Source organism: Choloepus didactylus, chromosome 1, assembly GCF_015220235.1.
Source record: "Choloepus didactylus isolate mChoDid1 chromosome 1, mChoDid1.pri, whole genome shotgun sequence".
Lineage (NCBI taxonomy): Eukaryota > Metazoa > Chordata > Mammalia > Pilosa > Megalonychidae > Choloepus > Choloepus didactylus.
In genome coordinates, this window is record NC_051307.1 from 184,716,199 (window position 1) to 184,742,853 (window position 26,655).

The window sequence follows — 26,655 nt, forward strand, 5'->3', positions numbered from 1 at the left end:
AGTTAAAGGAGGAAATTTTAGGTTCTATAAATGTTACTAGGATAAAAATTAAAAAAAAAAACCAAAGAACTGTACAACACAGTGAACCCTATTGTAAACAATGGACTATGGTTAATAGAATTACTAAAATGTTCTTTCATGAATTATAACAAATGTACCACACTTATACAAGGTGTTAGTAATAGGGTGTTATATGGGAACTCTGTATTTTATGCATGATTTTTCTGTAAACCTACAACTTCTCGAATAAAAAAAATTCTATCAAAAATTTTTTTATCGAGATTAGCACAGGTATAGAAAAAAGGCCTAAGAAAGAACAGTAGATCCATGCATACACATCAACTTAGTAAACAGGCATTATGTATCAGAGGAGCAAGAGGTCACAAGCTGAAATAAACTAGAAGGGCATGAGGTACTCACACCATACACAAAAAATTAACGTAGAATTAAGTTCTAAATATAAAACTCAAATCTTTAAGTTTTATCTGACCTTGAGATAACTACAGAAACCATGTTAAAATAGATATCACTGACAGCAAGAAAATCTCAAGGTATATTTCTAAGGATAATATCCATAATATGCCAAGAACTTTCAAATGAGGAACAAAAAACTCAAAATGGAAAAAAAGAAAAAGGATATAAACAACTCACAGAAGTGTGGAACCATAAAAGGTCAATTAACAAATGAAAAGATAACATGGATCACTGGTAATATGAGGAATAAAGAATGGGATACCACTTCAGTCCCAGATAGATGGGCAAAAATATTAAGTTGAATTAATGTTAAATTCAGGTCAACAGTAGAGAAACAATCACTCTCATACTCTGCTGATGGGAATATAAACTGGTATCACCATTTTGAAGTCCCATATGGAAATATTTTAGCCATGTTCACATTGTACACATTCCCTTCAACCCAACATTTTATTTCTAAGTACATACCAAACAAATAAAATCTTGTGCACAAGAAGAAATGTTCAAGTATCCTTGTTCATTGTAACATTGTTTGAAATGGTCAAAAACTGAAAATCACATTAAAATTTTTGTATTAACTGGGAAATGATAAATTGTAGCATATTCATACAACGTAATACCATACAGTGCTTAAAATGAGTGAACTAGAATTACATGTATCAGATAAATTTCAAAAACTATTCATTGAGAAAAGCTATGAAATGATACATCTAGCACAAAACCATGCCATACATTATTTAAAGATACATCTGTATATATAGTACAGACAATAAAAACATAGACAGGAAGGATATCCAACAAATTCAAGAAAGTATTTACTTTTGGAAAATGAAGAATGAAATTAAGAGGTGTAGTACTTTAAAAGTATAACTTTTTGTTTTTTAAACAAGAGGAACTTGAAGCAAATATGGCAACATGTTATGATCTACTAAATCTGGGTGTTGTCTACAACAGGTTTTATTATAATCTCTACTTCTAGTGTTAGAAATATTTCAAAAATTAAAAATAACAGTAGCCAAATACAAAGGTATCTGGGAAAAAAACAATACTTCCCACTTTTTATTAAACCAATTTTCTATGATATGCATTACATGTAGAATTAATTAAATGTAGTCTAAAAAATAAAACCATTTTGTTTTTATTTTTACTTAATTCTATTTCGTTTTGGGGTAGTCAGATCTACAAAAATTTCTTAAACTGATTATTTAATTTCTCATAAGAGCATCACCAATTTTAACTCTCCTAGTGGGGGTACATCCTTAAACATGCTATGACAGACACTGTTCATTTCCCAATTCAATGGCCCTTTTCCCTTCCTAGCAGAACCATTTTTGTTCAAGTGTCAGAAGGCTATACACTTCAAAGGGTGGGCCCTTTCACAAACAAGGGGGAGGAATCTTGATTCCTTTAAGCCAATTACAGTAATTCCATTCTCCATGCCAATAACTGATTTAGGAATGGACATTTAATGTATTCTGACTAATAAGTCAAGGAGGTGTAGTCTACCAAGGGGCTTCTGTAAAAGGGAATACTTTAGAGAGACAAAGAATAATTCTTATTTCCTTCTCTTCTGACCTTTGGATATTTTGTGCAAATGATGATGTTGCTACCTTCTTGATACACCACAATTTTCCTTACTGTTTAAGATACTTTATAGGATTTCTGCTCCTTGAAGCTGAATGCATATTGATATAACATCTTTAATCAAAACAAAACACAAAAGTCTGAAGAATGTACAAATTCCAATGAGTTCTTGGTGACTATAAAGACCTTGTTATTCTCATACAGGCCGGAGGCAGGAATTTCGCAAACTATACAAATAGTTGTAGCTTTTCCAGAACCACTCAAGTTTCCCAATCACTGAACTCTCCAAAAAAGAATGTGCCTATTTTGTTTTTTAGCATTGTTAGTCACATTTAGAATTGTGATGGAGTCCAAATTTGCTGCTCTGGCAGTATTTGAAGGAGTGTAGCTCATAACTTTCCTTTGTAACTCTTCATACATAGCTTCTTAAAAATGTTTGAATGTGTATTCCAACTTTCCAAAAAGAGGGAAAGCTCATGGCTAGGAACTGGACTTGTTTTTTTTCTATCTTTTCCCCAAGCCAGGTAAGATGTGGTATCCAGTATTCAATGCAGGTACTCAATAATGCTATACAATCAACTCCTAGAACTTTGGAGAAAGCTTTTCATCTCAATATCATGTTTCTGTAATAATTAAACAACTTTAAGGGTATGAACGTTTTAATAAAATGAATTTATTTAAAAACAAGATTATAAAATTTGACATTGAGGAAGATAAAAAAGACCCACAGGATTTAAATTGACAAATACAAAAATGATTGGCTATAAACAATGTAAAAATACACTTCCCAGTCCCCAAACAGAATATAATTTAAGAATAGTAATAATAAAACTTTTGTATTGTAAGAGCATTTCTCTTATTAATTCTTAAAAACCATTCTAAACATTGTATTTGTATGCAACATAAATCACATTTACCAGTGCTATTAATAAAAAATTATTTTAAATTTGTTTGCCCTTTTCTAGTAACTATGGTTTTTTAGTCCCAAGTTTTTGCTTGAACTTTTTATTTACCATAATGGTCCTAATTTATTGAGTTCATTGAGTTTGCCCTTTTCATACACAACAGTGGCTTTTGGTCCCATGTTTTGCTTGAACATTTTATTTATCATAATAGTTTTTTCACTCCTAATTCCTTCCACAATACAATAGTTAGAGGGAAGCTAACCAGTCATGGATTCCATAACAAACAATGTGAAGGAAGGTTCAGAGTGATCAAAAACACCAGAGAACATAACATCTTTCTGAAAAGGAAATGATTAAGTGGCCAGTTAAGAGACCCACTCCTGCATCAATAAAACCCCAGAACAAGCAGAGATTAAGCTCAATGCCAACATGCTATTTATAATGTGTGAAGTCAGGTGAGGATATGTATGTCAAACTCAATGAAGCCCAATGCACAGGTGGGGACCCTGAGGTAGCCCAGATGTTTGCTGTAAATTCCAGCTGGATCTAGATGACATTTAAAATGACAATGGTACAGTTTGATGCAAAATTTCAGAACTTGCCCACTGCAAACTGGTTACCTTTGAACCAGTCTTTCTTTTTGGACCCAATATCCAAACTATTTCTCCTCTCTTGGATGACATTCCCAGTAAAAACAGTATCAGTGATGGGTGGCATCACAATTAACAATTGCCTCCAAGCTATGAACAAATTGATAAGGTCCTGAGAGTAAGAGAGAACAGAAGCTGTAACTGGCCATATTGATCAATTTCTGAGAACATTAGCCACATTCAAACATGTGAAACCCATCTACAACACACAAATGGCAGGTGAGGATATAAACATGATTCCACTATTTCAAATAGAAATCCCTGCCCAGAGACTTCCACTAAAGTATCTGAAGGACCTGATGCATGGTCTCATCACTTACTAGTGAACAAAAATCTAGAAGGACAAGAAAGGTCTAGTCTGTGAACCACTTGGTCAGAAAGGCCTGATCCCAAGTGTCCTGGGTGGTCTATGACAGCCTGCTAGCAACAGACAATTCTTCCAAATTACCAGAACTTTTATGACAATTCTTCCAAATTATCAGAACTTGTTACGAAATCTCTTGAGAGTGGTTCGACTACTCTCTTATACCATCAACAGTATTAATCTGGACAGGATTCTCCTAGATATTCACTTTCTTAAGAAGGTCTCCTCCAAAGAGAAACTAGAGCAATGCCTATGTGAAAACAAGAACCCAAAAGATTCTGCTGCACACTCTATGCAATTAAAAGGGCCCAAGATTCTGGACCACTGAAAACAAGAAAGAGTGAGAGCCAGAGGAAATTCACCTCTGCCGGATGATGATGAACCTGTATGGATCATTGTGATAAGGAGACAGAAAAGCATCTTGAATAGATGAAAAAAAGCCACAATGACTAACTTCTTTGCTGAGGTTTTAAAAAGAAGAATGACTCCCAAGAAAACACTAAAGAAAGCATAGGAGACCTGTACTAGTTTAAGTAGAAATAATCAGATGCCAACTGGTAACATGGGAATGGACCATTTAATAAATCATAGTGTGAATTCATCTCTTCAGATACTTGGTAAGTGGCTGAAGTCTGTTTTTATAATTACTTTCACTGTATTGGGCAAAAAGCATATTTTTCTTATCTTTGGTCCTTAGGTCTGATATGAGTTTGTTCAATTTTTCTGTGTGTTACATTATATAACAATCTTTTTTTTAAATTTGATATCATGAACAATGAAAACACAGCATAAACATGGGGTTGCTTATGTTGTTTTTACATAAAAAAATACCAACATATCCCATATATATTTTATATTAGGCTATATACAAAGGTCTTAGAAAGAGTTAGTAATAATTATCCTAAAGTATCGCAATATAATTTTAAGGCTGAGTGAGATATTTTAAGGAAAAAAAAAAATAGACCAACATTTTAAATATTGATCTCAAGTATACATTAAATCTTAGTGAACAAAATATAATCCAATCATTGTCTATTTAGTTTCTTTTACTAATAAAGAAACTCATAACTAAGCAAGGTAATTTAAAAATGAAAAATTTCTAATAGGATGAGCAAAATCAGGCTACTTGTATAGCTACAAAGCATAATTTGGAAGCTAAGCCTTCTAAAATGTTCTAGAAGAATGACAAAATAATTTATCACCAGTTATTCTATACGATTTAAAGAGTTGTCATTCCCATCCCCTACCCCCCAAAAAAATCATTGCTTGAGGTAAGTTTCAACCGTTACCAAAAGAAAAAAATTATAAACAAAAACCCCTCTGGTCTAATTTGTGGTGAACTGACACAAACAGCCTTCCTGCCCTTCCCCTCATGCTCCAAAAGAAGTGGTTTGAATTACACAAATTCTACAAGAGCTTCTGCCAAAGCACGGCATTGTGAAGAGTTGCTACCTTATGTAACACCTGTTCCCCAGAGTCTTTAAGCATTAAGTGGTTCAGTGAGAGCTTCAGACTTATTGGTAGCCTCAGGTTTCCTCGGCTGGGACTCCTGTCGTTTTTCACAAAACATAGTGAAAAAGTCAATTAGAAACATAAAGCTTGCCAAAAATCCAAACACCTGAGAAGGAAAGGGGGGAGAAAGATTAAATGAGAAATTTTGGAATATAATCTCACATTTCTTAGCTCTGACAGTGTTTCATGCAAGCAAAATGATTCATCAATTTCACATTATACACAACTCTTAACTTTAGTAGTACGATTCTTTTTTTTTTTAACTCACAAAAAAAATGGGGAAAATGTTACAAAGATATTTCCAGAATTAGGACCATTAGTCAAAGTCCCACAGAATATATATGTCGTCTTACATGTGCAAGTTTATGTGTGGGGTGCCAATCTATGAAACCAAGACCAATAGCTGAAATATTAAAATACTATAAAATGATACAAAACACAGGGTTGTTAGTAATGGTTAGATTGACCCACAAATGTGATCAGAGAAATATGTAAAAAGGGCATCAGATCCTAGGTGAAAATGGAAAAAAGTTATTAATACCAAAACAGAAATTCTTTTGAAGATATTAAGTTAAATTACCTAAATAATATTTTCCAGTTAAATGTCACATTATGACACAGCAACATGATGACACTATCTACTTCCTCTTCCTCAAATTACTTCCTCATTGTACTCTTTTTAACATATGAGCAAACATTCTGAGAATTCTGACCAGAAACAGAAGTCCATGTTCAAACTGAGCTTTTCCACCAGCAAAATGCTAAAGGAAATGGGGGCCATAGAAGAAAACTGATCTTGATAACTAAAGCTCCTTCCAACTCTTAACACCCTATGATTTTTAACATTCCACTGCAGTCTGTTACAGTCTCTTTATTCTTCCCTTCCCCAACCCCTCCACCCTAAAAAGCATACATTCTGCCTCATTTCACTATAAAGCAAACTCATTAATTCATGTCCGCAACACATCCAACCTAAATTTAATTATCATCACCCCCCCCCCTAAAACGCAAACCTCTTCTTCCCTCTAGAGTCTTTATTTTGACCTGATCCTTTATTTGCCTGGCAAACTTCGTAAAACATTTAAAACACAGACCAGATATCACCTTGTCTGTGAAGACATCTCTGACCACCCTCAGAGAGTGCCAGTCCATGCAGGGCCCTCCATGCCATATACTCCAAAAAATGACCTTTCAGCTCTTTTGCTCACATACCTTGTAAGATTTTTTTCAAAAAAATGATGAACTCCCTCACCCATTTAAGTCTATAAAATTTTTCATTATTTAAATAATTCCAAAAGATAATTTCCAGCATATTATAAATACTGACTTTTTAAATACTAGTCACTAAAATACATCCAATAAAATCTAAATACTGTAACAATCTTAACAATTACATCATCTACTTAAAACACAAAAATAAGCTTTTTAACATAGCCAGAAATTTTATGCCATGCTTTTTCTCTCCACAAACTCAATTTCCTCAACTTCATTTCACTTCCCTCATAGAATTTTACAGTAAGCAATACATTTTTATATTTGGAAGTATTTTATGATCATCCTATCAAACTCTTCTGCAACAAAATATGTTTATAAACCGAAATTAACCTAAGGCCCTGTTAAAACTTTATCCTGTATTTTCTCTTCAATTGATTCATGTATCCATGGATAAATATTACTTACTGCTAGAATGAAGCAAGTTTCAGCATTAATTTGGTTTTGCTTTTACACATCTAAGCACTAAGAAAGTGCAGTCATACATAAATAGTAGATAAGAAATATTATAGCCATGCCATGCAATTCTCTGAACTCCATTTGAGTTACTCCATCATAAAAAGCACTTTTAATGATCTATTAGTTAACACTCAATTAATTACCAATTCAATTTTGTTAAGAACAAAGTGTTCATTGGAAACCAGCTGACTTGCAAAAGGATTTGTTATCTAGCTGTTAGTCGTGCACTTTCACAACCCTGGGACCAATTCCTGTCTATGATTCCTGCTTTGCAATTCTGAAGGCCAAAAAGCTACAAAAACAAAATTTTCAGAATTCATTTGGCTCAAACTTGACATGAGGTAAAACTATTTACAGTCTATACTTTGATCCCTTTTACAGTGAATATTCATATGTTTTTCTTCAGAAATACTGTTCTGTTACATTACAGGGTTTTGTCCTAGGCCCTTTGAGGGTGTTATATAATATAGTAATATGAACAGTATCCCCTTTCTAAAAATCAGAATATTCTAGGTTCCAAAACAACATCTGGCCCCAAGGATTTTCACAAAAACTGTGGATCTTATTTTGAATTGTCCCTTTATTGCACCCAAGGGCTTTTGTTTGTTTGTTTTAAACATCTCAGCACAAAGCACCCTAGTAATATTCAGGACAGGCAAGAAGTGCACTTTTATTTTCCCTCAGGCAGGGAGGGTGGGTTATTGTGAAAGGGAAGGTTGGAAAGAGCTGGCTAAATTCCTCCATCAGAAATGCATTCTCAGACATCAATTTTAAGAAAGAATACATCTGGAGGTTAATAACTGCAAACTGATTTCCTTAAAAACTACCCCTGCCCAGTATTCCTTGGAAAGTCTTTATGTACCCTTAGGCATATGCATAATCCACTAAAGACCGCTGTCTAAACCAACATCTATTGGCTCTTGTAATATATTCTACAATTTGTACCTATCTCCTTCATTAGGCAGCACCTTTTAATCATTTGCCCATGTGTTTTCTACACCTAAAATAACATCTGGCATTTTTGTTGAACTGAAAAGTAAAGGAATACAAGATGATAAAATCAATTTTACTACTTCCATTAGCAATAACATGTTCATATATGTAATAAATGAATTTCTGTTAAAACTCAATTTCTAAAAAGAGGTTCTAGGTTTTTAAGGCTATCAAATTTAATTGCTTTTAGGTCTTCTGTGCAAAATTACAATAAAAAAATAGGTTAAAAGACGAACTACTCTCCTTTATTGTATAACTTGTCAAGTACTTTTCAAATTCCTGTATTTCTAAGGGAACAAAGATAAGCAAAGGTGAAAATACAAGGTACTTACTATTGCAGCAATTTCAGCTGAGGTCTTGTCATGTGTTGCAACAAAAATGATGGATGCCAACAAAAACACACATCCTGTTCCCAAAGTAATATAAAAATCCTATACATACATATAAACACATAAAAAATACAGTATGGTTAGACTAGTGGAAACAAATGTTTTAATTTTGTACTTTTAAAAACCTTTAGTGATTTCTCTTTTTTCCTTGACATTATTCAAACTTACATATTTCATACTTCAACTTCTAGCTTTTCAATGAGCCAGGCATTCATTAAACACCCTGTAAAGGAACACTGGTCAAACTTTGGACAGGGCAGATTCAAAGGGTATATCACAGGATAATCTTTTAATAAAATGTTGTGGGGGGGGGGGAATAGCCCTTTTTCTCTAGTACATAATGAAATCATGAAAGGATTTATTACAATTCCATCTTACTTCCAGCAAAAGAAAGCACTCTTTTTCCCTTTCAAAATATTCTATGTTAGGATGGCATCCTTGAGAGTATTTCAGTGCTTTAAAAGCACTCTGGAAAAGAAAACCATCATTAACTAAAAAAATTACTCTAATAGTGTGTTTTTTCAGATACTTAAGCCCTGACTCTGGAATAAAATACTGCCTTCAACTGTTCTAAGTGGATAATCCAAAATGAGTTCATATGAGCTTATCTACTGCATAAAAGCTTCCAAAGCTCATCATAATGCAACTTCCAATAATAAAGTGCTTTATGGGTTTCAAAGTGCTTTCTCATGCATTATAGCATAAGGCTCTAATATGTATGTCAACAGTGCTTGACATACATACTTGATTCAGAGGGGGAAACAGGTAAAATGACAGCCCTCCAAAGGGTTTTAAGTCTGATACTTATAGAGTTTTGTGAAATGCAATATCCTACTAAACCTAGTATCAATAAAACCATCCACCATGTCAATTATTCACTTAACATTTATAAAAAATTAAAGAAGTTTTCTCGTTGATTCTAAGAGTTGTTTTTATACAGTACCTTCTACAATGCTTATTTTACTATGTTTTAGTCCTTTGAATATTATTTCAAATCTGCTACATACAAATACAACACTCTATTAATATTTGGAGTACATTAAACAAGACATCATTTTGTGAAAGAATAAAAAATGCAGTGCTCAATAAACATAAGAGTTCTACATTTAAAATCCCAATATCACCACTTTCTAGTTGTGTGACTATGAACTTGTTACTTAACTTCTCTGTTAAGTAACAGAGCTCCATTTGTTCACCTGCAAAACAGGGAAAATCACAGTATCTATCTCATAAAGTGATTCTAAGGATAGAGTTAATCCACAGAAAGTGCTCAGATCAGTGCCAGGCACAAAGTAAATGTCCCATAAATATTGGCAATTGTTATTCTTAATAGAATCTGACCAAGAGTAGTATGGGATAGAAAAGATTCTTTCTTCAAAAAGACCATCATTCCTCCTGGACCCTACCATGAATATCACAACAAATTCAAAACATTTCCTCTAAAACAGAAAACCTCTTCTGCATGAAAAAGTATTTAAAATTTAAGAATACTAATATGAATACAGTAAAAGCAATTTTCAAACCATTCATGCAAACAAATATAAAATCCTTATGATGCTAAATGGAACATAACATATATATACTACGATTACAACTATTTTAAATTTTAACAATCACCTATGAATAGAAGCAAAAGTCTGAAATGAAATACAACAAAATATTTACAACAGCTGTCTTGGGGTAAAAGGACTGAGTAATTTATTTTTCCCTTTTCTCAGTATTTTAAAATTTAATTTTGGTTCTAAAATAAGTTTTTAAATGCTCCAGTTTGATATAATAAATGTTTTACATTTCATTTAGTTTAATTAGTCCACTGCACTAACTGGAAATATTACAATATTTCTTGACAAAAAGACCAGTGCTCTTAAAACACTTCAGATGCAGCATTAAAGTAAAACTAAACATTTCTAAAAATACTTGTATGGATAGTGATACTATTTGTTTGCTGTTGAGAGAAAAGAAATGAGTAAATGGTTTCAATTTTTATTTAATGTTTAAAATTTATACATTAAAACTACAAATCAACCAGCTCAGACACTAGAGAGTTTATCCTTTGTCCAAATCTTATAGCATCCTTCTCTGTAAAAAGGAAGAATTTAAGAAAATTCTAGGTATTATCTGGATTCTCTTAATACATCATAAAATTAAATGAGTTCTGTTGTTTTTATTGTCACCATTATACAGAGATTCTAGTAGTGACGGGTATGTGCCATGACAACATCTAAAGTGCTAGGACATTTGTTCTAATAGGATTCTGTTTAAGTCATACCATAGAATGCAGAGTGTATGGGCTTTCCTGGGTTCAAATCTCAGTTGATTTTCACCCTAGCAGTGGAATTTTGGACAAGTTATTTAACAACCCTGAGCCTAAGTTTCTTCATCAGAAAAATGGAGCAGTACCCTTACAAGGCATGAGGATTCTAACTCACAGCTTATAAAATATGCACTATGCACTAGCAGAAGCTATTATCAGTCATGTTAACAAAAGGGCCATATGTTGGTCATACCAAGAACTGCATGCTTCTCCAAGAATTATCAAATACTTGATGGATTTGATTCAGACTCTACTTATTTTTCAAAGTGATTTTTAAACTGGTATCAACTTTTTATTTTTCATTTTCTAACTTAAAAATAATAAATATTTTTTAATTAAAAAGTAATGGATTCCCACAGCACAAAATTCAAAAGGTACAAAGGGTGTACAAAAAAAAAGTATATATCTTAGGTGTATAATGGATATATGACCCAATGCTTGTGTCTCATTAATTTAAAACAATAATAGAATCTTACTGCTTTGTTTTTATGCTATTATCTCTTGTTCTTAATAGTTAAAATTTTACCTTAATTTACATTTTTTCCCTCAGAGAGATGACTTCTTTCATGTCAGCTCTAACGTACAATTCTTCACAAGTATCTCCACTAATGACAACTCACATGCTAATAAATTTCTGTTCTTCACTTCCTTAAATTTAGTCCCTATGTGAATTATCTCATCTGTCATCCTACAAATCCAAAATATATTCAAATAAAAACTCAGGGTCAGCAGACTAAGTCTTTAGAATGTAGCATCTCTAATTTGTGAAAATAAAACTTCCATGTACTCTTTTATTACAAGGGCAATTTCTGAACAAAGAATTCAACAAATGCCTTCTTAATTCACGTGTCGACTTTCTTCATAAAACATCCCCATTAGTTCATTACTCTATCTCTAGCATCTAGCAAAATGCCTGGCGTATAATAGACATGCAAGGAATAACTGCATAACAAATGGGTGACATTCTGAAACATCAGAAATCAAAAGTGAAAAAGCTCTAGTTTTTTTTTCAATTAATGTGAATTAGATTGAACTACCAGTTGCAAACTGTTGGCAGCGTCTGTTCCTCTCATTCTAATCTCACTTTCCCTACCATCCCTCTACTATTTAGCAGGAAAAACGGAGTTGCTTAAAGGCAGAGTTGGAACAGCAGATAAAGTATTTTCATGTTGCTGAGTCTTGAAAGCATTACTGCTTTGAACAAGAGAACTAGACAAGATTGCAAAATAGCTATGCTCTTAAAATAGGGATTTATTTTTAATGCTTACCGATGATTTTACTTTTACATGATCAACTCTGTCATAAACTGGAGTACAATACACAATCACTATAAGGAGGCTTAGAAGAAAGGCACTGCAGCTTACAAATTCAAATAAGTAAAGTCCTCCACACAAAGTACATTGTGATACAACTTCTTCACAGATAAAGGCCAGCAAAGACAGCAACTACAAAAGAAACAAAACATTTTATGTACTTTTCATGGAAATCTACAGTATTCAGAAAATACCATCTGTTTATTCAAATATTTATTAAGTGGAGACCACTGCAAACAAATTTACTGAAAGGGCACAGCATCCCTGCCCACTCCATCCTCCCACCCCTGCTAAACTATCGAATTGAAAGCAAATCAACATGACTGAAGTGCTGAGTTTGAGGGAAGGGGATGGCAGCACAAAAATTATTAAATGAAACTAGAGGAAAGGAAAGGCCAAATCTTAATGTCCTCATTAACTAGTTTAAGAAGTCTGGATTTTAAGTGTTTTGAAGTAAAAGCATTCATGATCAGATTTATGCTTTCAATAGTTCTTGCTAACTACACACAGCATGCAGAAGGGCCTGGAGGTAGGGCAAAAGTTGGGGCAGATGTCCAGTTGGAAAGTTTACATAGAAAATCAGGGGAAAAGATAGTGACCAGATAGTAGAAATGAAGAATGGTTAATTACTGGGAAATGCAGTAGAAGCCCTTATCAGACAGGATGAGTACAATTCAAATGGGAGACAAGACACAGATACCTTAAACATTTTAACTTAAAACAAAAATGAACATTTATTCACTTATCTTTCCTCTTCTTTTGAGAATGGGTCTAGTGACTGCAATTCCACACCATCTTTTCTGCAGTAACCACTTCCGTAATTCAAGACCTACCACTTTCAGATTGATATTTAAAGTGGAGCAAGATCTTAGACACTTGAGAAGCAGAGTGTAGAATCCTTCTAGAGTTGGGCTAGTTTTACTAACCTTTTACAGCTGCCTTCTTCTCACTTAATTCCACAGCAGATATTTTAGTGTCTTAACTTTGTCTTTTCAAAACTTTCAATTTAATTTTCATAGAAACAATTCCTTTTCACATTCAATTTCAGTTTGTGTAATATTTAATTAAATGTTTATTTACAGGGAGTGGCTGAGATGGGAAATTTTATGCTGTGTACATATTTCCACAACTAAAAAGAGAGAGAGACTAAAGAGACAGTGACAATTAAATGCAATAGACATTTATTAGATCCTGGACTGGATCTAATAATGGAGGAGAAAATGCCAAAAGAACATTATTGGAACAACTGAAAAAATTAGAATATGGACGCTTTTATATCAATGTTAAATTTCTTGAGCTTGATAGTTATACTTAAGGTGTTATAGTAACTAAAAGTCCTTGTCCACAGGAAATGTACTTGAAGTGGGAAGGAGAAGGGGAGGGGGAAGGGTAAAAGAAAAGAAGAGAAGGAAAAGGGGGAAGGCAAGGGAAGGGAGGAAGAACAAATATATCAAAATGCTAATAGTTGTAAATCTGGGTATCCAGACGGTGTGTATACTGGAGTTCTTTCTATTATTTCTATATTACTTCCGTAAGTTTCCAGTAAGTATGAAATTATGTCAAAATTAAAAGTTTAACTATAAAATGTATAACTAGCATACACAAATTTGGAAGCAACTATTGGCCATGGCTGTCCAGGACTTGCTGTCTAGGTGCAGGTCAGTATGTTTTGCATTGTGGATGGAGATGCTAGTTAACTCAATTAATTGAGTTTTAACAGAACTCCCACTGTTGTTAATATGTGGTATTAACATACTGGCATCTCAGTGAATAAAGAAGTATCAAGAGTTTTCTCATTTTTTAAGAGGCAAGGGTGCTGGGAAGAGAATAAATTCAGTTTTAAATACTCTGAATATGAGTAGCCTGGGATTAAGTTGAGATATCTAGGAGGAAACTGGATATGTGGGTCTGGAACTCAGGGGAGAGGCCTGAGGTGGAGATAAAGATGTGAGTGTCAGCCAAGTGAGAGGATGAGATAACCCAGAATAAGGAAAGTGGATCAGTGTAGAGCTCTGAGGAATACCAAGATTTAAGGGGATATGCAGAGGGGGAGACAGTGAAGGACAAGGAAGAGCAGCAATCCAAGGGGTAGCTGACCAAGAAAAAAGTATTTCTAGGGGAATAATCAAAAGTGCCAAATGTACTTAGAGGTCACTTAAAAACAACTTTGAAATATGCATTAATTAGACTTTGCCACAAGAAGGTAAACAGTAATACCAGCAAGACAATTTTGATGTAGTCAGTAGGGAAGCTAGATTACAGTAATGTGTGTGGGGAAGTGATGGGAAGATCAGGCAGTGGAATAGACAGCATAGCCAAAAGCACAGTTTCAAGAGTGGCCAGATAAGGCAGTAGTGGATGAGGCCAAAGGGAAGGGAGTTTTAAGATGGGAAAGAACTCAGCATGTTTAAATGCCTTGTCAGAAACCAGTAAGATTGGCTGAATCTAAACATAGAGGAAGAAAAGATAGAGGAAGAGGCTAATATAGAGATCCCTCTCTAAAGATAGAATGAATTCAGGTTCAGAACTAACTCTTCTCTAGAAATAAGAGAAGAAAGGTACACTTGGGCAGTTTGTGGGTTTTGTGGAAGGTGAGTGGTCTCCTGGGCATTACAGTCATCAGAATGACTGATGACCAAGCCAAAACATAAAGGAAAATGCCACTTCACCCGATTCAAACCTGTAGAAGCAACTAGACACAATAATGGCAACAAGATCACTATCAAAATGAGCGGCTACATTTCATAATATATAACAAACATTTTATTTTACAAAACATTTTAATTAAAAGAGGTCAATGCACCCAGGGGAGTGAATCTCCCTGGCAATGTGGAATATGACTCCCGGGGAGGAATGCAGACCTGGCATCGTGGGACGGAGAACATCTTCTTGACCAAAAGGGGGATGTGAAAGGAAATGAAATAAGCTTCAGTGGCAGAGAGATTCCAAAAGGAGCCGAGAGGTCACTCTGGTGGGCACTCTTACACACAATTTAGACAACCCTTTTTAGGTTCTAAAGAATTGGGGTAGCTGGTGGTGGATACCTGAAACTATCAAACTACAACCCAGAACCCATGAATCTCGAAGACAATTGTATAAAAATGTAGCTTATGAGGGGTGACAATGGGATTGGGAAAGCCATAAGGACCACACTCCACTTTGTCTGGTTTATGGATGGATGAGTAGAAAAATAGGGGAAGGAAACAAACAAACAAACAGACAAAGGTACCCAGTGTTCTTTTTTACTTCAATTGCTCTTTTTCACTTTAATTATTATTCTTGTTATTTTTGTGTGTGTACTAATGAAGGTGTCAGGGATTGATTTAGGTGATGAATGTACAACTATGTAATGGTACTGTGAACAATCGAATGTACAATTTGTTTTGTATGACTGCGTGGTATGTGAATATATCTCAATAAAATGAGGATTTAAAAAAAGATATACAAAAATTTAAAAAAAATTTAAAAAAAAAAAAAAGAGGTCAATGGCACAGCCACCCGGAAAAATATTTGGCAGTTTAAAAAAAAAAAACTAAATAATGCAACTACCATATGAACCAGCAACTGCACTCTTGGGCATTTATGCCAAAGAAATGAACACTTATGTGCATGCAAAAACTGTTAAAAAGGAACAAGTTAGGGTGGTCACTGCCTAGACAAACCTAAAGATCGAGAAAATGATTAATCAAGAGGAAAGGGTAGCGACAGACAAGACAGGATTTAACAAAGGATTATGAATATTGAAACTTTATATATATAGATAGATAGATAGATAGATAGATAGATAGATAGATGCTAGGGTATTAGAATAGCTAGAAGGAAATAACTGAAATGGTGGAGCTGTAGCCCATAACATACTTTGAAATTTGCTATCTAACTACTTGTTAAATTGTCCTTTGAAAGTTATCACTGTTCTATATATATGTTAAATTTCACAATAAAAATGTATTAAAAATACATATATAATGGGAAAAACAAAAAAAATTGGAAAAAAAGAATGTTTATAATTATATTCATAACAGACTAAAACTAAACAATTCAGATGTCCTTTAATAAATTTAATGGTTAAACAGACTGTGGAATATCCACAACATGGAAAACTACTCAGCAATGAAAAGAAGCAAATAATATAAACAATGAACTAGATGAATCTCCAGAGAATCATATTGAGTGGAAAAAACCAACAATCTCAAAAGGTTACATACTGTATGATTTCATTTATATCATTTTCTTGAAATAACAAAAATTAGAGAGATGAAGAGCAAATTAGTGGTTGCTCCATGGTGATAGAACAGTTCTGTATCTTGACTGGGGTGGTAATTATACAAATATACATATGTGATAATATCGGATAGAACTATACACACTCATACACATGCAAATGGACCTCCTTGTACATTTCTTTTGCAACTTCCTGTGAATCTATTATTATTACTTTTTAATTTTTTTAAAGATTGAATCTACACTGGTATCTACACCTCTAAGTAATTCTTTACCCTGTTCCTACTGAATACAAAATTCATATATCACAACTGAAAAGAATCTATACAAGGATGAAAAGAAAGTTACTCGCTATGATTTCCTATAAGTTAGTGAGGCATACAATAGCCCAGCATATCCCATGCAACTTCCTTCAGAAAAATACTGAGTAGGCACTGCACATCTTTACACCACCAATATAAATCCCAGGTCACTGTGTAAAGGTACTTCCTTAGTCCCTTAGTCTCCTTTAATTATAATCACAGGATAAGTTTTTACATGACTATAATATAATAAAATACTAAATGTCTAACATCTTGTTTGCTTTATTCTTGCTTCTATGTTAAATCTTGTTCATGTTCTAGGAATTTCTGTATGAGAACTTTGAAAAATACACTTCAAGTGTATAAAAACCAATTATTTTGGAGCAATGACAATGTTCAAAAATTGTGGTGATGAGTGCACAATTATATGATGGTAATGTGAACAACTGATTGTACACTTTGGATGATTATATGGTATGTGAAAACATCTCAATAAATTGAATTTTTTAAAAATCAACTAATTTGGGGGAGAGATCAGCCTAAAACTATAATTGAGGTTTGGGCATAGTTGATCTTGAACCATTTTTATTACAATAATTAGATTATCAGGCACACTCATCTGTAAAGGCTACGTAACAATAAAAGCTTATTCGTAGTCTGGAAAGGACTGCTTCTCTAACCTCACTAGGTAAGGTGTAGGATCTAGCTCATCCAGAAGTAGTCAGTCTCAACAAGCCCTGCTCCAAATTTATCTAACAGGAGTCATTCCTACTGACCTTGATTTTCAGACCAGTATAAAGAGGAAGGTTCTACATAAACATCTTAAGATGTTGGTACAATATCAAGTCCTATTCCCAAACAAAGGGCAAGAAGCTAGCACTACAAGCTATATTCAGTATGAAATTCTCCCCTGCCTCTCCATCTCTGATGCTACTAACCTTCTTTTATAATTCCCCACGGCACTATACAGTCTCTAGTACAAAGTAAAGTGTATCTGAATATTAGAATCCCATACTATAACATGTATAGGAATATGTAACAATAGAACAACATCAACATACAAGAAAACAAAAAGCAAAATCATATTTTATACCACATAATTGAGCATTCATTTTAGGTACACGGCAATAAACCCAACAAACAAGAAACAATAAAAAACAATATATTTTATACTATGTAATCGAGCATTCAAATGTAAATTCAGAAAATCTCAGGAAAATGTTCAGATACACGTGGGCTACAAGTAGTTGGAGAGGATAAGTGTAAAAGCACGATTCAAACTAGGTCCAAGAGACATAAGCAAAGGACATTCCCAGTGGGAGAGAATAAAGAATCATGAAGGCAAGAATTTCCATGGTAAGCCCAAGTCATAATAAGGCAACTGGCCTAACTGGATGAGTAGTGATGAGAAAAATGGTTAAGGAGTTAGGTGTGGCTATATGATGATCATGAAAGGAAGAATGGACTTCTAGATGAGGCAACAAACACTGTCTGGTTTGGTAGGGTAAAAAACAGGAGCAGAGGACTGGGCCTGGCCTTAAGGAATACCACAGTTCAAGAATAGGAGGTAAAAAAACAACCAGCACAGGACAAGCAAGTCATAGGAAGTTAAAAAAAAAGAATCTTAGGAAAGCACCTTAAAAAGCAAGTAAACATACTTTAAACTGTTAAACTTTGGTGCTGGGGAGTGAAAGTGTGTCTTGGGGTAGTGTCCTTTTTTTTAAAGCAGTCACTGATTTTCGTGTTAAAAAAGAAAAGTAAAAGTTAAAGGAAAGAAGAATTTTAAGACATGGATGACAACCAGCCTCAAATACCAAAGTGGTCAAGGATTGGAAGGAACAGACAAAAAGGTCACTGAATTAGGTAAGATGTTACTGATGAACATAACCCATAAGTAAAAAGGCTCAATTATTATTTTCTGGTAAATAATTATGTTCTCAATAGCAGGAAGTCATCATAGTAAATATTACTTCATGAATATTGAGCTAAGTACATAACAACTATATACCCAATATGGCTTCTTCTAATGACATAAAATATTACCCAAATATAATTAAGAGAATTATCAAGCTTTTACAGTGGGGAGGGCTCTTGAAGGGCATATAGTCTCCCACCCTCATTTGTAAAGATAATGAAATTAAGCTTCTGACAGGCTAAGTCCCAAGTTAGCCAGGGACAAACAAGATCCCAGGTCTCCTGACTCTGCATACTTATCCCCACCATAAAACATGGTCTATTGAGTTCATTTTATGACTATGAATGTTCCTATAGGCTTTTCCTATAAGATCGGGTTATTAAAGTTACAACCATAGTCTTGTGTATTTCCCTTTTTTCTGTTAAGTCAGAAATTAAAAACAATTTGCTAGAAGCAACACATTTGGAAAGTCTTAGTGACTAAAAGATGGTACTACCCACAGCTCTGGTGATTTAAAAAAAATTCAAATAATGAATACTCTCTGTTCTAGTTTGCTAATGCTGCGGAATGCAAAACACCAGAGATGGATTGGCTTTTATAAGAAGGGGGTTTATTTGGCTACACAGTTACAGTCTTAAGGCCATAAAGTGTCCAAGGTAACACATCAATAATCGGGTACCTTCACTGGAGGATGGCCAATGGCATCCAGAAAACCTCTGTTAGCTGGAAAGGCACGTGGCTGGCGTCTGCTCCAAAGTTCTGGTTTCAAAATGGCTTTCTCCCAGGACGTTCTTCTCTAGCAAGCTTGCTCCTCTTCAAAACGTCACTCACAGCTGCACTCGGTTTCTTCTCTTTGAGTCAGTTCATTTATATGGCTCCACTGATCAAGTCCTACCCTGAATTGGTGGGGCCACACCTCCATGGGAGTATCCCACCAGAGTCACCACCCACAGCTGGGTGGGGCACATCTCCATGCAAACAACCTAATCCAAAATTCCAACTTAATCTCCACTATTATGTCTGCCCCACAAGACTGCATCAAAGAATATAGCTTCTTCTGGGGGACATAATACATTCAAACCAGCACACTCTGTATCTCTCTCCATTTCAGTTTCACTACCTTTTCTAAAACTTTACGCTGCTTTGAAATTAATAATTATTATATTAAATACTAATTTTCCATCATTTGTCTTTAACAGTCCACTACCAAAACAATTTTTTATAAAAAGAACTTTTTAATATTTGCCAGTAATTATAAGACCATCTACAAAATTCTACAATTTATGAATTAATGAACTTGCTATTAAAAATCTTATAAAGTTATATGTAAAGGTTCAAGTTAAAAAAAAAAATCTGTCAGCCTGAAGAAGTAGGCTAGGTCTCCCTTGCCTTAGGCAAACATTTACATTCACAAGTGTTCAAAGATAATTTGCAGACATTATGGATCTTTCTCAAGGTAAAAACAGAGCATTTCAGTTTAGTACATATCAATTTTCAAATTTAAATAATGAAAACAGCACGAATATAGACTAAATTGCTTCTAAGTTATTTGTTTTTGTCACTTACAGAATAACATTATTTATAATTTCATAAATTGTAATCACTGATGAATCCTAAAACAAACTGCTTTCCCAAAGAATAACTAGAATCACAGTACTGTGCAGCCATCAGGACATTCAACTGGTACCATGAACACAATCTGGAGCTTGTTGCAGAGAGAATACTGCACATATTTGGCAAGTGCACCACTTACTGGCAAGTCATTAGGATGCAAAATACCAGTTCTAACCTCAAAACAAACACCCTCAAAACACACACACAAAATAAAATATGGGCATAAAGACAAATCTAAGGATAGAATAAACTGATAAACTGATTGCATAAATTTAGGACCCTAGTGACTCCTAACACTGAATTTTTAACAGAGTGGTGGGTAAGGATGGATGATAGTTAAGGGATGCTTGTATCTTGAACAGGCCTTTGAGAGAATTAAGGCAATGAATGGTACACACAGCCACATAAACTCCAAGAGTTAGAAAAGTTACACTCTTTTATCTCTAACCTGTCTCTCTGCGTTTGCAGGCTCAGTTCTTCACCCTTTTGGTGTTCAGCTCTACTAAAAGCACACCGTAAGAGCCTCAAAGATTTGAAAAAATCTTAAGAGTAGAAAGAAGCTCAGAGGTAATAAAATTCAACCTCCTAGGATTCTAATATAAGAATTTCCTAAGTACAAGGTGCCTGGTTTTAAAGTTCTAGAACAGGGTTCTTTTCTCTTTTGGAGTCTCTGAGAATCTGGTAAGATTTATGGACCCCAAATAATATACCTAAACACATAAATGTACAACATTTTGAATAAAATTGGATTTGCAGGTCCCATGTTAAATACACCTCATCTTCTGACTGTGAATTTCTCCATTACAGTAGTTTCCTTGCTGGAGCTCTGCAATTCTATTTAATTTTTAAAAATAAAATCACCTACAGAAAAACAACCCTGCATGTTGCCCCATGATGGATGACAGTTTTTATTTACTTCATATATAATACTTCATTGGGACCTTCTGGATAACTGCTGTTAATATACTGCTGTTGTGAAGAGTTAAGACATTAAGAAAACTGACAAAGCAGAAACAAAAAAATAACCATCAAAACAAGAGGCAACAACAACAAAAGATTTTGAAAAATCTATATCCAAGAAAGCATTCTTGTAACATTACAATTCCCCAGAAGCAAATAAACGGATTTCATAAAGAGATATTCATTTTTATTCTTTCCCCTTTTCTCCTTATGAATAATGGAGAACAAACAGGAATAGACAAACAATGTTTCAAGGCAAATTCAATCTTCACCTCTTCTCCACATCCAAGTAAAAAGTCATCACCAAAATTTCTGGTTGTATTCTATGCCAAGGATACAGAATGGCAGTTTACTGAACTATAAATAAGGTAATGAGAAATTCTACTTTAGCTTTGCCACTTCTGATCAGGAAGGAAAAATAAAGGCAACTGAAAGTAGGACATTTAGTGGAGAGCAAATACAGATCTTTTCAGTAGCAAGAATGCTTCAGATGAATACTAATACTTTAATGTTCTAAAGACTTCTACTACTCCTGTACAAACATTTTCGTTCTAATACAGAGAAACTGCTGATATCTAAAAGTCATGAGAGCTGACAAGAGGAAGCACAGCAGAAGGAAGCACATCTTGGGCAGAAGGAAAACCCTGTGCAAAGGAGCAGTGGCAGGAGGGACACCCTGATGCCTGATAAGAACCTAGAGGTGGCTAGTGTGGAACTACCCAGAGAAGGACAGAAACATAGACAAGGCAAAACCCTCTTGGATTCCAAAAGCCACAGTGTCACTTTCCTCCAAGTGGCTTCCCAGTCACCTCCAAACATAATCATTTCCGTGTCTAAAAAATGGTGCCAGTTTTCTGATGGCCGGTTTTCTATTCAATAAAGTAGGTCATCTGAGTTCTAAGAATTTACGTTCTGATCATCTGATTTCTAAGAATTTAAGTTCTTCCCAAGGAAACCAATGGGCTATTTTTTACTTGAGAAGACTTAAATAACAAACAAACAAAAAACCCACAAACCTTCCAGGCATCCTGATAGTGCCCACACTGATCCTCTTGCAAAAAAATGCATTGCTCTTAAGTGGTTAAACCACTTAATTATAAAACAATTATAATTTAAAACTCAAAGATGTTTTGATATTTTCACTAGTGGGTTTAACATACCTTAACTGCCTAAAGTAAAGTGAAACTCAAAGAAATGGAAAGAGAAGCATAACATGCTTCGGTTCTGCTACCTGCACTCACACAAAAATAGTTGCCCTTTAACTTTCTACCTCGTACACACACATACGGCTCATTCACAAATAATAATTTTCCAGTCAAAATAAAACTTTTGGGAGACAATTTATTGGGGACACATCTCAATGCCATGTGTAGCCCAACAAGTTTAGACTCCATTTGCTCGCACCAGGAAAACCACAAGAACCAGAGAAAGATAAACAAAAAGTACTACATAGTTCTAAATACAGCCACGTTGGGCGATAATGCAGATTAACAACCGGGAGAAGAGAGGAAGGTCGCTAAGCAGGATGAGTTGAAGTGGCTGACTTGGGTGTCCTCCAACGCATTTCCCGAACCCGTATGATACGCTGGAAGCCCCGGGTCGCCATCGGGGGTCTCCAGAGTGGGCAGACCCGGAGAGTGGGGGCGGCCTGGAGGGTAATACCTTCCTTCCCAGGCTGAAGGAAGGAATGGGGGTGTAGAAACGGCCGTCTCCTGAACAATCAAGTTAAGGAGAAGCAATTACGTTGCCTCCCAAGCCTGGAGACCCGAGATCTCGCGGCCCGACCCCTATCCCCCATCGCGGACTCACCAGCTGCGAGCCTTTGAGCGCCCATCGCTGCCACGGGAGCCGACCCAGGGAGAAACAGGAAGCAAGGCCTCTCCGGGCGCCCCTAGCGGGGCCCGGGTCCTCCTCCGTGGTGGGGCCGTACACTTCTCCGTTCTCCATCGCCCAGGACCCAGGAGCTCAGCGACCGCACAGTTAGCGTCGAGGACTTCAGCAGTTCCAGAGGTCCGAAAGACTGGTGCTGCGGCCGTCACTTCCGGAGCCTCCTACCCCGCTTCCGGGAGGCTCCGCCCGCCCTCCGCCCTCGCCACGCCCCTCCCGCTCTAGGTTTATTCCCGTCAAACTTCAATCTGTCAGCGGTTGCTTTCCTGGCTCTCACCCCAAAAATGGGTTCTTTCTGTCGATCGACCTTTGAACACCGATTTCTTGCTCTCCTTCCTCCATTTTCTCTCTTCTAGACATTCATTCATTCATTTATTCCATCAATAGTTTTTGAGAGCCTACAGTGTGCAAGGAACTCTGTATTAGGTGCTGGTGTTATAAAGACACAAGGCTCCTGCCCTCATGGAACTTACATTGTAGTAGGGAAGCCAGACAATAAACAAGTAAACAGATAAATAATTACAGAGAGTAAGCGACATGAAAATAATGCTCTGATATGATGGAGAGTTGGGTGCTGAACAGGCAACGACTTAAATGGGGAGGTCAGAGAAAGTATCTCTGAGGATGGTGACACTTGAGTGAGAACTGAAGGATGAGGAGAGACTTTGAAGGAGAGGGAACAGATGTCCTGTGGACCAAATGAGTAGTGTGGCTGGAACTAAGTAAGGGAAAGAGAGGGGTATCACATGAAGTCAGAGATGTAGGCAGAGGCCAGATAACGCAGAGGGCTTGAAGGCCAACGGAAGAAGTTGGATCTCATTTTAAGTGCAATGGGTTGTCTGGGAGGACTTCCAGTACTGCTTCCTCCTCCATCTCTCCGAATTCCTTTTAGGCTTGTTAAAAGCATTTAGTTTACTTGTCTCTTTCTTGTTTCCCAACTGCTGCAGTCACATGCTAACTTTCTGTGGACTTTAAGTAAACTCATCAAGGAAAGCATATTTCAACAACTACATTGTTGTTTGGAGAAAAAATGCCAGGCATTTTTTCTCCAAAACAACATAAAGTTAAGAAAACTGAGGTCAAGAGGTGATCATATCCATGACTCAACAGCTAGTAAGCAGGGCAGCTGGAATGCAGGCCTAGGCGGTCTGACTTGTAACCTCTTAACTAACCAGTAAGCCAGCAAACCTCAGCCTCTAAGCCATCACTCCATTAGGGTCTCAAAACCCTTGGAAGAGAGGAGGGGTTACTGCTGCCATCTGCTTCCACATTTATCTTCTCTTATTCATAGTCCCAAACCTCCCTTTCTTCTTTCCATAACAAAACAAAAGGTGTCCTTCAAACAAATAGAGACAAGTAGATAGTATTCTGAGAAGGAGTCTACAGTGGCTGTCTACAACCAGCCAAAATTATTCTGATATCTTTTATTAAATGCCTTTGCAATATTTTTCCAAGGCCAAGCAATCACCAATCCTGTCCAATAAAACAAGGTCACTGCACTTTAAACAGCGCTACAAAGACTCACTGCTCTTCTATTCTTAAAGTTGCCACCATCCCACTACTAATGTCTACAATTTACTTTGAAATTCATCCAAAAAAATGGCAATAGAGGGATGGATAAATGGATAGCATGTGATAAAGCAAACACAGTAAGATGTTAATGGTAGAATCTAGGTGGGGTATATGGGTGCTCCCTGTTTAATTCTTTCAACTTTTGTATATGTTTGAAATTTTTCAAAATAAAAAGTAAAAACAACAACAAAAGTCACTGAGGCAGGAGAACAGATGGACGGAAGGTGAGCAAACTCTCTCAACTGTCTTAGTTTGTCAGGCTGCACAACAGGCAATTCTCTAGGGCATCTCTGTTTCTCCCTGAATTTAGAAGAATACATGATCTATACATTCCTCTTTAGCTTGTGGTTCGCAAAATTCAAAGTACATAAGAATTTTCTGGGAAACTAAAAACAAAGATTTCAGAGGCCCAGCCCCAAAGATTGACTCTGGATGGGACTTGGGAAAACACTTTTGTAACAAAACTCTCCCTCAATAAGTCTGATAAGAAATCCACCCATAAAAAGAAACATTGTTTTATAATGTAATGAAAGTGAAAGCCTTCAGATAGGAGAGAGCAGATATGCCATAACTTCCTTTGCTCTGATCGATTTGGTGTTGCCCAGCATATTAACACTGATATCCCTCCCAGTTAAAGAAGTATGCATCCCTCATTCTTAATAAATTAAAAGATCAAATAAGATTTTAGGGCTTCATGAGTAAACACTTGTACTAGGGAGGCCTTTTGATGGGAGTGTCCACATGGAAAACTGTTACCTTCATTAATGAATAAAAAAATGCTGGGATCTACCATGTTGAAAAGAGAAACCCTATTTATAATGAAACGATACATTAGACAGCAGAGAGGAAGTTGTGTTTATTTTAGGTTTTGAAGAGTATTCACTTTTCTCCTTTAATAATTTAATAGCTTTTTAAATGAGAGAAAGAAAACATTCACAAGAAGATAAAGATTGTTTGGAGAACTATGATTTGATGGGATAGTAGACATCCAAAAATAATTTGGTGCAAATTTTTCAATTGAGATTTTAAGTTTTCACAGTTCCTCCTCATAAATTTCCACTGCACCCTTATCTTTATTAGCACAGTTAGGCAATAACGTGGATACAAAGTTGAATCACAAATGCTGTTCTAAAATGAGGCCACAGGATAATCCACAAAGGACCATGTTACAAAATGTTAAATGATATGTGGTATAAAAGAGATACAAATTAAGTGTTGGGAATTCAGAGGAATAAGAAATGACTTGCAGCTGAATCAGTGCAGTGGAGCTTTAAGCTGACTTAAAGAATACTTAAGATTTGGACATGCCGAAATAGGGCAGAAGGGCTGAATGAAGGCAGGCAAAAAAGTGCACATAGACTCAGTAAAGGGAGGAAAAACGAAGAGTAACAAGGAAGATAATCTCAGGGTCAAATTCTGGAGGGCTCAAAAAATCAGGCTAAGAAACTTGAGCCATTCCATTATTTGTTGGGCAACAATGAACCACCAAAGGTTTTGGGCAGGGGAATAAAATGACCAGAGCTCTTCTGTTGAATATTTTTCTAGTAGCCTTGTGTAGCCTGGATTGGTTACAAAGAGCCAGGTAGGGGCTGCAGTAAAAGTTCAGGAAAGAAGGAATGAGAGGTTAAGCTCTAGCACTAGTAATGAATAAAGTATAGAACCCATGGGAAGTAAAACCAGTAAGATTTGGAGATGGATTTGATTGAGGAGTATGGGAAGAAATGGAACAGATGCCAAGGTTTCAAGTTCCCGTAATTAGGAGATTGGGGGAGGGTAATGACAGAGACAGGGAACATAGGAGGAAGTAATTCAGTATCAAAGTATAAATTTCAAAAAGTCAAAAAGATGAGTTTCATACAAATATATAGTGAGCATGCTTCAAGAATTTATTTAACTTTTAGTAAGGTAATCAAAAGAATGTAATGCTGATTCAAAGAAGGATAGGAGAGCCTGTG

General features: G+C 35.6%; 1 protein-coding gene across 3 annotated transcripts; it reads right to left on the reverse strand.

Annotated features, from left to right (window-relative positions):
* Positions 1–665: 665 nt before the first annotated feature.
* On the reverse strand, positions 666–23,279 carry CMTM6 (CKLF like MARVEL transmembrane domain containing 6). Of its 3 annotated transcripts, XM_037846599.1 has the most exons (5): positions 23,051–23,275; positions 12,185–12,361; positions 8,546–8,644; positions 5,430–5,595; positions 666–1,022 (listed from the first exon to the last, which is right to left on the reverse strand). In XM_037846599.1, the coding sequence occupies exons 1-4, from the start codon at positions 23,186–23,188 to the stop codon at positions 5,458–5,460; spliced, it is 552 nt and encodes a 183-aa protein (XP_037702527.1). In that variant the 5' UTR covers positions 23,189–23,275; the 3' UTR covers positions 666–1,022; positions 5,430–5,457. The 3 variants fall into 3 exon arrangements, with proteins under 3 accessions (XP_037702527.1, XP_037702532.1, XP_037702522.1); XM_037846604.1 differs by lacking the exon at positions 666–1,022 and having other exon boundaries at positions 2,155–5,526; positions 23,051–23,279; XM_037846594.1 differs by lacking the exon at positions 666–1,022 and having other exon boundaries at positions 2,155–5,595; positions 23,051–23,274.
* Between the last annotated feature and the right edge of the window lie 3,376 nt (positions 23,280–26,655).